This window comes from Sciurus vulgaris, assembly GCF_902686455.1.
Source record: "Sciurus vulgaris genome assembly, chromosome: 9".
Classification (NCBI taxonomy): domain Eukaryota; kingdom Metazoa; phylum Chordata; class Mammalia; order Rodentia; family Sciuridae; genus Sciurus; species Sciurus vulgaris.
The window spans coordinates 125843638-125859281 of NC_136469.1; the positions used below are offsets into that span (position 1 = coordinate 125843638).

At 33.9% G+C, this 15644-nt stretch overlaps 1 protein-coding gene across 7 annotated transcripts in view; it reads right to left on the reverse strand.

Annotated features, from left to right (window-relative positions):
* RBPJ (recombination signal binding protein for immunoglobulin kappa J region) overlaps positions 1-15644 on the reverse strand; it is a 213068-nt gene that overhangs the window by 34519 nt on the left and 162905 nt on the right. For 6 of the 7 annotated variants that reach the window (XM_079154557.1, XM_079154554.1, XM_079154558.1 and 3 more), the window contains one exon: positions 3998-4036. In XM_079154557.1, the coding sequence (XP_079010683.1) occupies positions 3998-4036 (39 nt within the window). Of the gene's footprint in view, positions 1-886; positions 1057-3997; positions 4037-15644 lie in introns of those variants that run through there. The other variant, XM_079154559.1, reaches the window with a different exon arrangement.

The following is a 15644-nucleotide window of genomic DNA, read 5'->3' on the forward strand; positions in this document are numbered from 1 at the left end:
ATCTCTCCTCTTGTTCAGAGATAACTAAATTACCACTGGTAGGTCAAATCCAACCTACTATGTCTGCTTTAGATTAGAGCTGTATTCCATTACACAGAAACACTAACTTGTTCATACATTATGGCTGCTTCTGTGCTCCAGCAGAGTGGAATTATATCAGAAATTGCATGAGACACAGAACCAAAATACCATCTGACCATTTCCCCAACTCTTAATCTTAGCTTCTTTACCATATAGATCACAAGCACATAACAATTGTTTTATCATCTATATCATTTCTGGGTTGGTTTTGATTGATTTTTCTTCTCACTGTGTATATTTTCCTGCTTCTTTGTATGACTGATTTTATATATATATGCATTTTGTTGTTGTTGTTGTTTTTAGTGCTGTATTTTTTTTATTCTTATTTTCTTGAGTTCTGTTCTGGTACATAGTTAAGTTATTTGAAAAGAGTATGATAATTTTGATCCTATTTTAAGTTTGCTACTTAGTCTGGGCCTAATTTAACATCAAAGCAAAACTCTTCTGAGTACTTTAGCTGATGCTCTGTGAATTATGAGATTTTTTTTTTTTTCCTCTGTCCACTGAAAAGAGGCACAATTCATAGCCCTCAGTGAGTTTTATGGATTGCTTCCTTTAATTCTTCTGGATGGTTTCCCCCACCAGTGGGTAGTGTGCTGATCAATATTTAGCTGATGACCAGAAGAGAAAGAACCCTTTGCCAGTCTCTGAACTCTCTCTACTATTCTTTCCTCTTCAGGTCTCTGCCCTGTGAACTCCAGCCATCTCTGTCTCCCTGCACTACAGCTTCACATGGATTCCCCTTCCCTACACCATGGCCTGGAGCTCTCTCCAGGCTTGAAGCTGGGGCAATCATAGGGCTCACCTCATTTGTCTCCTGTTTCTTGGGAATCAATGTCCTTCCTTGCCTGATGTTCAATATCTTGAAAACCGTTGTTTCATACATTTTGTCCATGTTTTTAGTTGTTTCAGGCTGGAGAGTAATTCCAGTTCCTGTTACTCCATCTTGGCCAGAAGTGGTAGTCCTAAAAGCTACTAAAATTTTCCAAACAGGGAAAACCACTTAAAGGGTAAATGATGGAAAATCATTATAAAGTAGATGGGCCCTAACTAGATTTCTGTATGTATTGAGGGAAAGGAAAGGAAAATTTCTTTATGAGGTGTTTTATCGTACTGTTATTTTTACAGATGTATCCATTAAAGAAACTAACTTATTCATCAAAATATATTTTATCATTAGGAGTCACTCCAACTAATCGCTGCTGGTAATAAAATAAAAATATCTATTAAATTTCAAAAATGCCTAAATATATGAACACAGTATTTCTTAGAATTTATTTAGCAGATATATAAAAACAAATAATGGAAAATACATTTACAGGGACCTGTGAGACAAATTATATTTTCACAGTGTACTTTACCTGGAGTACATATATAATGCTTTTTTTAAAAAAATGTTTTAAAATTTTAAAATAACTTAAGGATTACAGAAAAGTTGTAAAAGTAGTATCAAGATTTCCTAGTCATCTTTCACCTAGATTCCTCAAATTTTAATATTTTACCATATTTGCATATTGTTTTTTAACCTTTTAAGAGCACACTGTAGGCATATCACTTTATCCAATATACATCAGTGTTTATTTATTTTTAAAAAAGGACATTCTTATAATAACTACAATGCAATTATCACTTATACAATATTAGTATCTATTCTACATATTTAACTCAAGTTCATCACTCATCCAATAACCTGTACTTGTAGGGGTGGGGTGTTGTCTTGAGAAACTGATGCTCTTGCACCCTATCAGGACAGCCCTGGTTTTTGTACATAAAAATGTGTTGGAACACAGAAATGCTGCTCCTTTACATATTGTCTGGGTGATGTGGGGATATAAGAATAATTGAAAAGTCACAACAGACTCAGTATGGCCTACAAATATTAATATGTTTATTATCTGATCCATTATGAAAACATTTGCCTATGCCAGCTTCACAGTACAGAAAAACTTTTTTCCTAGCTTAGTGTTTACTTAAGTGGAGTTATGTCTCTAGAGTTTCCTTTAATTCAGAGTAGTTCTTCAATCTGTGGATTGACTTACTTATTTATTTGTTTATTTATTTATGTATTGGGGATTGAACCCAGGGCTGCTTAACCACTGAGCAAACCTTTATATATTTTTATTTTGAGGCAGGGTCTTGCAAAGTTGATTAGGCTGATTTTGAACTTGTGATCCTCTTGGCCTCAGTCTCCCAAGCTGCTGGGATTACAGGCATGTATCTCTACACCCCGGATAATCTGTGTTTTTTGACCTTGAGATTTTGAAGAATAAGTATCATTTATTCTATAGAATGTTCCTCATTTTGCATCTTACACCAAAAGTGATACAATGTCCTCAGTGGGACGCACATGGTATCTATTGTCCACTACTGGTGATGCTAATTTAGGTCACTTATGTAAGGTGGTATCTGCCAATTTTCTGCATTGCCATGTTACTTTGTGAGGATCCACTTCAGAATTATACATTTTGCTTTTCATTTAAATTTTAATCCAGTAGTTTAAGCATCCACTGATGACTTTTGCATGAAATAATCGCTATTGTGTCTGTCAAGTAGTGATTTCCTTGATTTCATATTCCTTCTATATTTACTAGGTGGCATTCTTTTATAAGGAAAAGTTATCCTCTTTCCTATTTATTCATTCATATAAATAATTTAAAAATATTTATATAATATGTATATGAGATAAAAGATTATCTCAATAGAGATCGATTGTTCTTTTGCTAAAATGCTTGGGATCAGAAGTAATTTCAGATTTTAGAGTTTTAGGGACTGTAAAATATATGGATAGAATTCAAGGTTTGAGGATTCCAAACGTGAAAATCCGAAATCCAAAATGTTTGAAAATCTGAATCTTTTTGAGCATTATGTTGGCACTTAAAAAGTTTTGGATCTTCAGATTAGAGATGCTCAAGCTGGGCAGACTACTAAACTGTCACTTGATTCTTCAGTTTTTAATCTATTACATTATTATTTATTTGATGATCAAAATGTTCTAGATTTGCCTAACAAGAACTCCTTTAAATTGTCTCCTGTGTTCTTCTGGCAGGTCCTCATTATTCTTTAAGTGCCACAGTTTTTAGAATAGTAGCTTTAATTTGGAAATAACCTAAATGGTCACTAATATGAAATATTAAATTAAGAATGGTATGAAGACAATGGAAAACCAGGGAGCCATTAAAGAGAATGATCAAAGTAGAAGATATATTGTAGGGTACGAAGAACAGAACAGTGGTAGAAAACATTTCCAGTTTAAAAAGAAAAAGAAAAAAGGCAGGCATATGTATCTCTTCTACATACAATTTTCTTGAAAGATAAAAAAATGAAAATAGTAATAATGAACACTAGGACTATATGACTGGAGTTGGGTTTCTCTTTTATAATCTCTGACTTAAAATTGTTTAATTGTTTTTAAGAAAATACTTTTAAATTTAACATCTATAATAAAATGTATAGTATAAAATCAATTTATATAATTAGAACAGTACAACATTTATATTCTCACTAAAAATTGGCAAAATCTCATATTTTCTTTAAAACGATTAAAAATTATGTTTTCCTCAAAGTTCTTTTCTAAAAGCATTCATTAAATATGTAATCAGCGAACTGTGACTGGTTAAACAGTGCTAGATACAGGAAGTTTTGTTTATATTGCTGTCCTTGTTATATTCACTATATAATACTTAAAATTATTTTCCAAAATGGTTTCATCTTTCCTCTTTGAACTACATCCTATTATTCCTGTTTCATTTCTTTCTTTTTTTTTGGGGGGGGGGGAGAAAACAGGGAGGGAGGATGGGAATATGTTCGTGAGCTAGATAATATTTGAATGATTTCTAAGAGCACCTAATACATTTTCTAAAATTACAGGTGCTCTGTGCATATAAAATATTTGAGTAAAGGTTAATATAATACTTACCTAGTAAGTCGTTTAGGTGGAGGTCGCTCACCAAATTTCCTAAAAAAAAAAGTAAAAATAAATAAATAAATAAACTGTATGATATACTCCATGGTAAATTTTTTTAGGTACCATGAAATTTCCTTTATGACTTGATTTCAACTTTACTGAATAACAGTGAAAAGAGAAATAGTCTAGCAATCAACTACACCAGGAAATAACAAAATACACACTTTAAAACAGTTTTTAAACAAAAGCAACATACACCCAGTAGGCCTTACACACTTACTCTAAGCACACTGATAAGATGAGGATAACAGGTACTACACTTTTAGAGACACCTCACAAAAAAAAACAACTAGCCGGAAACCACCCCTACCCCAAGTTTCTCATAATTGGCAGAAATAAGAAAAACACTCTTAGCCCAAGAGTGGGTACAGTATTCACAAGTGTTTGCCATGTGTCAGGCTCTATATGCTTTTGATGCATTACTATATTTTATCATTATAAAATGATTCTCTAAAGTATATATTGGCCTCATTTTAAAGATGGGAAAAGTAGTTTGTCCAAAGTCACAAAATAAATTAAGTGGTAGGCCAAGTTCAGAATTTTGAGATTTTGACAACTTTCACAGTTTAATTAGGTCCTGTAAGAGATGTGCTAAATGGGTTAGCATACAGGTATTTAGTTAGTTGGGAGCAGGAAAGGAGAAAAACATAAGCAAAAGAAAGAACACACAATTCAGGTTGGAATTATAACACGACACTAGAGTGAGGGTCTAGAGTATGACTGGCTGAGTTCAAATCCATGATTTGGTATTTTACTTGCTTTGGAACTCTGTAATTACTTGTGACTCTACAAAACTTAAGTTTTTTTTTTAATCTATAAAAAGGACACAGTAGTTGTCAGGAGAATTAAATGTGGTAATTAATGTTTAATTCATATACAGAAAATATACAGAACATTGCCTGGAACATAGTATGTGCTCAATAAACAATTTTAAAAGTTATAAATGGTTAAGCCAAAAGAACTAAATAAAGGAACTATAAAAAGAGACAAGTAAAAGAAGAATAAATTAGTCTCTATGTGATAACCTCTTATTTCTCCTGAAACAAGAAAATGTGATTCTCTTCTGAAAGACAGTGATGAAAGAGCATTTGAAAAGAAAGATTAATAGATGTTTTTTGTCTTAAAGCAAGATGGCAGAAGGCTTATTTGACTTATAATATCTATGCTATATTTGTGATGCTCCACAAGATTATTAACTTTGATGATAAGTGTTTAGGATCCTCTTTAGTTCATTTTCTGCAGTTAACCAAATGTCATATAGTGATGCTGACACTGTTAATGAATTCAAAATCTGTGATGGGTATCCATGCCTGAATATTTTAATATTTTATTTTTTTTCTTTCTTTCTTATTTTTTTTCCGGTACTGGGGATCGAACTCAGGGCCTTGTGCTTGCCTTGCTACCAGCTGAGCTATCTCCCCAGCCCTTAATATTTTAATCAGCTCTAAAATATTGAAAAGTGGCTTTAATTGAAAAAAGCACAAAAATGAGCAAATACACATTCTTACAAGCAGAATTACTTCTCATTAATTTTCTTTGATTTTTGTACTACAGTATACTCAATTTTTAAAATCAAGAAACAAAACAGTACCTTAATGTTAACATCAGCAAGGCAAGCTAAAAAGACCATTCAAAATACTCAACTATTGATCGAATCATGAATCACAGCTATGGAGTTAAAAGTAAAAATCAGCACTGACTCTTCCTACTGGAAAGATTTTTTAAAAATCTCTAAAACTGATTAAATGTACCATTATAGCATATTGTTACAATAAAACTGTCTTAGTAGATAGATACAGAATATCTTACAAAAACCACAAAGATTATTATACATGCAGAATTGTATTTTGTAGAGAGAAGCAAAGTGAGGTTTGGCTGGAATCTACCTAAGAGTTCAAGTAGTAAAAATTTTAGGGGCAGATAATGAACAAAATAAAAATCTTAATATTGTCATCACCTTTTCTACTAGCTCTAATATTCTAATGGCACATAGATTAATTCCATGACTAGTAAGAGAATCACTGCACTCAAAATTCCAATGTAAATTTTATTCCTACATGCTTTAAAATTCTGGAAAATTACATTAACAAGTAAATGTTGATTAAAATAGCCAAGTTCCCTTTTAAAAAATACTAATTAGATTAAGTTACCAATTACACAGCACGCTTGTGCAACATCATGCCTGCATCAATAGAAAACAGGAGCAACAGAGCTCAAATACAGGTGCCTGCTGAGACTGGACAACGGTACACAAAATCATGCATCATCTTCTACAGGGGGTGGGGGGGTATTCTAAGGCCAGGAATTACATGAAAATTGAAATCAAATTGCACCTTCTGTACATAATAAAGTATTTCCAAAAATTCTGTGTGCAATTCTGACCCTCTCTTTAACACGTGACATCACATTCCTATTAATCTCATTTAACTAAAGGTTACTGTATTTAATGAGGTGTGGGAAGAATTAGAAAATGGAATCTCTAAGAAGAGTTAAGAAAAGCATGTACTAGGTTCACAATGCACAACTTTGATGGGCACAATCCAACTAAATTCTGATTATTTAATAAATCCTCACTGGCATACATATGAAAAAAAATGTCAAGTTAAACCAAGATATACAGTATCTTGTACTTATCAAGACCCATCTCTATTACTAATCTGATATATCACTAACCCAAAACTTTGAGGATTATTTACTGAAAAAAAGAAGGCCTACATTTAATCATGGGTGATTTAATAAAATTCATGATGTAATTAATGTATATACTATGCAACCAAAATAATCACTTCTCAGTAGAAGAACAGCAGTCAACTATCAATTACTCAGACTAAATACAGCCTAAAGATTAGGAGATGGGCAGGTACACAATTTTATCTGTTTTGAAATCTGCCTTAAAAACAAAATGTCTACCTACATGATCTGAATTGACAAGTGAACTAGAAATACGTCAGGCCAAGTTTAGACCACTCTATGGAAAACATGTTTTTATAATAGGCATATGGTATGCTTCGCAATACAAAGAAAAAAAGTAAGCCTTTCAGTGTTCAAGAAGCCTTCTTAATTTCATAAAATAATGAGTTAATACTTCATTTTAACAAGTAACTGCTATTCAACTTCTCTTTTGATGATTATAGATCATTGATACTGCATCTGCATGAGGTTTCTCAAATTTTCTACATTCTGTTATAAATGCACTTTTAATTAAATGTAATAATCCTGATAAACATTTAAGGGCCTTTCTTTTTAAAGCAATAAACAAAAATCAATTAGACTACTGATGGTTTGTACCATGCCCTTTCCTTCTTGTTTTGTGCTCACATACTTCTCTCTCAAGACTGGGGTGAAGGTGAATAAAACATGTGCTTGCCATCTTTACCTAGTATACTCATATAATAATATGGCTCAAGAAAATTTATACTCTTCAGTGTATATATGTCATCAGTATAATTTTAAACTAACAAATTCATTTTGCTTTTACCTCACTAGCTTTTCCTTTTTTTTTTAGATAATGATCTTACATTCCCCAAAATGAGAAGAGCTAGGGAAAATGCTAATTATAGTAGCTAAACTTGATTTTACAAACCTGAAAGCCTGAGGAGGATGTTTTAAGTTGCAATCTCATTAAATTCTGCACTCCCCACCTAATGGGTTCTGTCCTCTAATCCCTTAGAATTTTCAAAAAATGTGGAAACCCTGCATACACATTACATGTACGTACTCATACTTCTTGTACTTCCTTTCTGTTCACAGAGGAGGTGCAGCAGTGTTTCCTCCCACACCAAATACACTTCCTTCTATATTCAAAATCTGTTAAGTATATGACCACAAACGCACTAAGGACAAACATGATTAAAAAGTATCAAAAGTTATCAACACCTTTTCTGGGTAAAAGATACTTCTCATGAGAAGACCAAGTCAAAAATCAAGAAGGTTGGAGAAAGAAACAAGAAAAAAATGTTTTAAGATACAGAACAATTTGGTAATTACACTACTGTTAAGACAAAGCAAAAACCAGATCTATCTGGAATATCATCTAGTAACTGTTTTAGAACTTTGGTTTTGAGAATATATAGATAGCTTAAAAAACAAGCTCAAATTATGTGGGAGACTTCTCGGTTGTAAAACTTAAAAGTAATTCCTCCTATTTTCCAAATTTTCTGCTTAATGCAGAAATGAGATTAAAATAAATTAAGGCAAAAAGAAAAGCACAATAGAAGCAAAAAAGAAAGCTCTGATAACTTAAAATCATAATTAAACTGAACTTTACAGCAAACCTGTAATAAACAGTATTTAATTTTATACAGTTCAAAAGTACTGGGATTTTCTGAACCATGATTTAAGATAAAGAAATGAAATAGGACTAAATTAGGGAAAAACCAGGAAACCCAAAATTCATATCTTTAAGGCAAGTACCACCAGCAAGAGGAATAGAATAGGTGAGATACATGATTACTACATTATGTGATAATGAATAGTACCAGAAACAAAGCAAATAGTGCTGGGAAACTATGTAACTACCTAACTCACAAAAAACATATTTAAAAAATGTCACAAATGTTAACATTTGAGGTATCTGGGTGAACTCTAATATTCTTGCAACTTTTCTATAGATTGAAATTATAGCAGGAAAAAAAAAGCCACACCCAGAGAAACAATCATCTCTTAAATCAAGATGTTGGCCTGACTCTGCTACTACAGAACCTGGTAGTGACAAATGAATCAAAAAACATTTGCATAATATTTTTTGAGGTGGCACATAAGAGGCTCTGCGGTTGGCTTCCTGATACAGCTTTTATGTTGTTAAGATAATTATTATAGCTGCTCAATTCACAATAGTCAGATTGTGGAATCAACCTAGATGCCCCTCAATTGATGAATGGATAAAGAAACTGTGGTATATATATTCAATGGAATATTACTCAACCATAAAGAATAATAAAATTATGGCATTTGCAGGCAAATGGATGAAATTGGAGAATATCATGCTAAGTGAAATAAGCCAATCTCAAAAAACCAAAGGATGAATGATCTCACTGATAAGCAGATGATGATACATAATGGGGGATGGGAGGGAGGCGAGAATGGAGGAAGGAGGGACTGTACAGAGGGAAAAGAAGGGTGGGGGGTGGGAGGAAGGAAAAAATAACAAAATGAATCAAACACACACAAAAAGATAATTATTAAAGAACTGCTTGCTGTAGATTTAAAGTTTGATAATATCCATGTTGATGGTGTATGAGTGAAGAAACAGGAACTGTCATATACCCTAGGGAGTTTAAATTTATGCAAATTTTTTGGAAGACATTTTGGCAATATCTATTATAATTCAACATGTGTGGTCCTTTGATCTAGCCATTTCAATTATGGAAATATGCATAGATAACTTGTGACTGCAAAAATATGCATGAAGATGTTCAATAAAGTATCGTTTGTATCTACAAAAATAATTTTTGAATACAATTAATTGTTGGTTACACAGCATGTCCCATTGATGCCCACATACACAAGCAAAAAACTATTCAGTTAGTAGCATTAATTTTGAATCAGATGCACATTTTTATTCACTTCCAAACATATATGCAACACAAACAATTTTTAATAATGGTAGACAGCTACAAAAATTTCATTTTGCTTTAGAATGTACTACATAATTTGACAGTTTTTTTTTCCTTTACTAATTAAGTATGGCATATGTAAAGAGCAAAATGAAATTGCTATTCATCCATCAATACCCACTCAATATCAATTCTAGAATATAAAATTCTAGAATATAAGGGGCTTAAAAAAAAAGCAAAGATAAGAATTCACAAAAATTGTCTTAGCAAATTTCACTAACATCATTCTTAAAAATATATGCCAGACTTAAAGAATCATATTTATATCTTTATGGAAACGCTATATTTCCACAAACGGAATACAACTTCAAGAACATTAAGGAGGTTCCAATCTTAACTTTTTAATTTTTTTTAATTTTTATTTTTGGTTGTAGTAGTGATTAAACCCAGACCTTTGCACATGCAAGACAAGTGCTTTACCACTTGTCTTATGATCCATCAATTCCACTTCTGGGCACATAAGCAAAAGAAGTAAAAGCAGGGGTTCAAAAAGATAGTTGTACATTTATGTTTAAAGCAGCATTATTCACAATAGGCAGAAGGTGGAAAGAACCCAAATGTTCACTGACAAAGAATAAATAAACAAAATGAGGTATATACAGATACGGGTATATTATTTAGCCAAAAAAGGAATGAAATACCGTAACACATGCTACACTATGGATGACCCTGGAAGACATTATGCTAAATGAAATAAGACCAACACTTAGAACAGTATATTAGAGGCACCTAGGGTAACCAAAGTCACCAGGACAGAAGACTGATCAAATATCTGTCGGGGGCTGTGCCATGTTGACCACACAGGCAGGGAGGAGGTTAATTGACATAAGCACACTCAGGTGATTTATCGTCCACGCACACAATGTATGCGTATGTGTTCTCCAGCACTCCTAATTGTGCCTGCTCAGACTTCTAGCGTCTGGCCTAATCTTTGCGTAAGAGGCGTGGCCCTGCTCTCTGCCTCCTGGAGGTGATATAAGCGTAGGCGGAGCAAGACAGCGCAACACACAGCAGCAACTAGCAGAAAGAAGAGCGGCAGCAGCTAGCAGAAAGCGGCGGAAGGCAGATCACAGAGCGGAGAACCGAGAGGCATCACTAAAGCACCTTAGGTAGACGCACCCTTTGTTCACAGGATGCAGGACGCACCAGTAAGAAGCAGCAGAAAACTAAGAAGACATAGATATCTCTGAAAGCAAAGTGTCTCTCTCTCTCTCTCTCTCTCTCCTGTCAAAGCAAGTAAATCTCATTTCCTCTATCCTCTATAAACAAACAAGAAAGCAGCGCACTAAAGAGAAAGATAGAAGTAGCTCAGTTTCCAGTCCACCACCCATAAGACCCGTGCAAGTTGTTGCTGCAAGCGGTGACAAATATCCGTGGATTTGGTACCGCTAAGAGCCAGCGACAAATATCCAAGAAGACTACAGCAGAAAGGGCCAAGGAGACTAATGGAGAAGCTAATCAGAGAAAAATACAAGCTGAGTCTCAGAAGGCTTCTCAAGAGTTAGTTCTTGCCCCTTTCAAAGAATTATCAAACTATAAAAAAAACATAATTACCAGTTTCAAAAAATAACAATTTAGTCAAAGAATCTGTTTAAAGTTGTAGTCTACGAGTCCCAAAACCCTAGAAATAAAATATTATAAACAGTAAAAAATCAAACCATAATCTCAGTAGATGAAGGTCAAGTAGTATACTCTTCAGCTATCATCACATAGATAGAAATATCAATTATAGAAATGTTTCCCTGTAATGGTCCTATTCATCCTGATTCAGCTTCCAGATTCACAGATTCAGAAGCAGTACTGTACAATTAGGTGATATATAAAGACCCCAATTTTTTCCTTCATCAAAGTGTACTTGAGAAATTACTGATACTCCTAGGCAATAACAAAGTTTAAAATATCTGCTGTTGACTTTAGACTTTTATTGCTGATGAAGTTCAAAAATAGTCAAAATGTTAGACCTCCAAAAGTGAACAAATGGATATCAAAAAATATGTAATAGAATGCCCACAACACCATTAGACATAATAACCTCAAATTAGAAACAAATCAAATGATCAATGTCAAAGGACTGGACAAGACAGAATCATACAACAAAGTACTATTAATGCAACAAAATCAAATAAGCTATTACTTCATATGCAATATGTTATAGTACCAAAAGCAGACTCAAAAGGTATAATATTGCACAATTCTATTTATATGAAAATCAAAAGCAGGCAAAAAATAGTCTCCAGTATCCAACAGGATTCAGCTACCATGGAGAAGGGATACAGAGACCAGAGGGTCCATCAGAAGGGCCTCTGGGGAGCTAGCCGGCAATACTGTTTCTTCCTGTATGTGATGATTACACATGAATATTCACTTTGTGAAAAATGACTTTGTTGTACATTTATGGTTAGTATGCTTTTCTATAGGTATATTACTTTAATTTAGAAATGTACACATGTACACATATGCATCTGAAGTATTCTGAATGTAGCCTGCTTTTGAAAAAAAAAAAAAAAAAAGTTATTTCCTGGCCTTCATTCCTATTGTCTTCATATTTTATTTTAAAGCAAAATTTTAGAAGTCAGTGCTTTCAGGTCCTCAGCTATAACATTTTGGGAAGTATGTATGTACTTCATAAGTCAAATATTGCAAGAAAAGTCAAATATTAAGTTAAGTATTTTAACTCCCGACATAACTAATTCTCATATCTAAATTCCAACCCAGACATTCCAACAGTTTTCTCTCCTTCATATTACTAGATAGAAAATTAGAGTCAACTGTGGTCCTTTATTTGGCACACCATTTTTCACAAGAATATGTTCTTAAAACACAAAGAACAGTAACTATTCAGTGTCATGGAAATATGCTGACAATGTTCTAGGATTCAGAATATTAATGTTATTGATTTTTAAATTGGCTTCCTTCGCCTATTTCACCTAAAACTGAGATGAGGAAGGAGGAGGAGAATGGCATAATTGTTCTCCCAGATATGGATTCTTTTTTTCTTTCTTTCACCATTTAACATACATTTAAATCCCTATTATGTGGTAGCTACTATACTATACACTAGGAATACACAGCAATTAACAAGGGAAATGGTCCCTCTCCAGGTGGAGGTACAATACAACAAGCAGCTACTGGAAACAGGCATTATGGTACATGCTTTGCATGAACATCACACTTGATACCCAAATCAGTCTTATAAGGTAGATGGGATTATCCTCATTATACAAAGAGGAAACTCAGCAACTGCTTTGCCCAAATTGACACACTTGTAAATGTGGTTCAAAACGTAAATAGTTTAATATTCATGATTTTCCACATACTCTGCATTCAGATAGAATTTTAACTATAGTTCAGTTCTGGATATGAAAATGTGAAGAGGGTGACAGGACATCAATTTTTTTTTTTTTTTTTTTTTTTTGAGAGAGGTACTGATCCCACAGGCACTTTAACCACTGAGATACATATCCAGTACTTTTTAAATTTTTATTTGAAACAGGGTCTTGCTAAATTGTTGAGGGTCTCCCCTAAGTTGTTGAGGATGGACTAACCTTGAATTTGTGATCCTCCTGCCCTGGGCTCCAAATTTGCTGGAATTAGAAGTGTGTGTTCCTGTACCCAGCTAGAACATTAATTACTTTTTATGATATAGCTTAGACTGGTTTCAGTGAGGGGGATGAGGAGTGGGTTCAAAAAAAAATCTTAAAAGAAATCTTCCATTACCTTCCCAATTCTTCACCTATTGATTAAAGTTCATATGAGTAAAGAATAAATTTTTCTTTGATTACTGGAAAGTGTAATGTTTCCTAAATGCACAGAATTCAGGAAATCTAAAGACTTCTGCTGTAGGAGCCAGACCTTGACTTTTGCATATATATAGACATATAGACATATATACATACATATGCACACACATTATGTCATAAATTTGGCTACACCTTTCCAAAACAGTTACTCTTGTATTCTCTACGCACAAAGAGACTGTATTGGTTACAATAAGAGTTCATAAGTGAGAGTTCACTGACTTTAATGTTCACAGTGATAAATCATTAATTCTGCAAAGCACTTTTTTTTTCTTAATTGAAAAGGACCCTGAATCTACAAAGACTTTGACTTAATCAAGAAGTTTTTGCATTGCTTTTCTCTGTTGGTAGAAATTAGGCAGGCACAGTACCATTACAGTTCCATTACACTCCAATTGGTCAATTTCTCAAGTGTCCTCTGACAGTTTGATATATACAATTTAATGGTCCAATTTGGGATATTCCAACTCTATGATGGTGTAAAAATGAAATGTGATCAGTAGAAACTGTACTTCACATTTTTATCTAGAATATATGGTAGATAGTTGAGATGTTGGACAACAGCAGCAAAATGTAGCTCCCAGTAGCCAAGATATCAGTCTAAACAACAAAGTTCTACAGTATACTGCCTTGCTAAGCTATGATGTTAGGCAGGTAAGGTATATAAGATGCACTTCTGACTTACTTTCAACTTAAGATGAGTTCACTAGGAGATATTTTTTTTTGTAAGTCAATGGGCATGTGTATTTGAATTCAGCAGTTTATCTGTCTTTTATTTTTCTTTTAAATAATAAACACAGACCAGGTCACTTATGGAAGGGATCTAACATGAGTTTTAATGTAGAAAGAAAAGACTATGATTCAGGTTCATAAAGAATTAAGTGAGCCCGGTGCTGTGGCACATGCCTATAATACCAGTGGTTCAGAAGGCAGGAAGATTGTAAGTTTAGAGCCAGCTTCAGCAACTTAGTGAGACCCTGCCCCTAAAATAAAATATAAAAAGGGTGGGGGTGTGGTTCAGGGTTAAGTGCCCCTGGGTTCAATCCTGGGTACCAAAAAATAAATAAATAAAGAGTTTAGTGGTTTCTAAGAAGTCTGTCTCTAAGATTAAGAAAAAAGTTGGCAACTACCACTTTTAAAAATATGTAAAAGAGAACACTGTGGGTAATATATATGGGAGTTAAGAGCAAATACTCAGTAAAATAGAATAAAATGATGAGAATCAAAATTCTTATGTTCAAAACAGAAATAAGGAAATAATCACATGAATAAGGAAATGACTATTTGCTTGAGTATTAAATAACCAAAACAATACATTTCTTTTAAATTGCAACTTTGTTTTTTGTTATTACATGTCATATTATTAGTGAACAAATCTACATTTGTGGTAAAGCCAACCACCACTCTGAAGAAGTGGTCTTAACCACAATTCCAAGGTTAAAGAATGGCTTTCTACCAAAGTGCATCTAACTTGTTAGTCTTGCCCTGATGCACAGCTCGAACCAAAAGAGCAGTTACAGGTACTAGTACTTGCTTACTCAAACCTCTTAGGCCATGGGGCTCTGAAAGGAGAATAAGTCACCAAGGGGCACAGATGTAGATGGTTTAAGATCTGACTGCAAGCCACCTTTGGGTGGTACTGCATACAACCTAATTTTTCAATAACTATCAGAGGAGTTTGCCCAGCATGAGCAAAAGAAAGGTTTAAAATCCAAGTGGTGAGATCATTAAGTAGTGATTAAAAGCACAGATCATCAGTAACTTATGGTGGCACTGCACTAGTACAAGAGTGAAGATTTTGAGGATCTAAGTGAAAAACCAAGAGGACACTTCAATAAACCCCTCAGCTTCACTTCCTTTTAGTTACTTGCTTGAAGTTAACTGTAAAAATTACCATTTCAGAGACCACTCAGCTGAGCTCTAGCTCATTCCGCCAGCTTTGCTGCAGATAACACCTCTGATGCACTCACACCTGGGCCCACACTGGCATCTGTCTGATGGGTGACCTCTTGACCTCAGAGAGCCAAAAACTCCACTCTTAGACCACACTAATGGGATCATTTTCTGAACTTGTGTCCTATGCAGAGCTATAAAGATCAATTACGTGTGGGCAGGCCTGTCACCTTTCCCCATCCTTATACCATACTCTGCTTCTTTATCACAAAAAAATTCCCAAACCCTATCCTC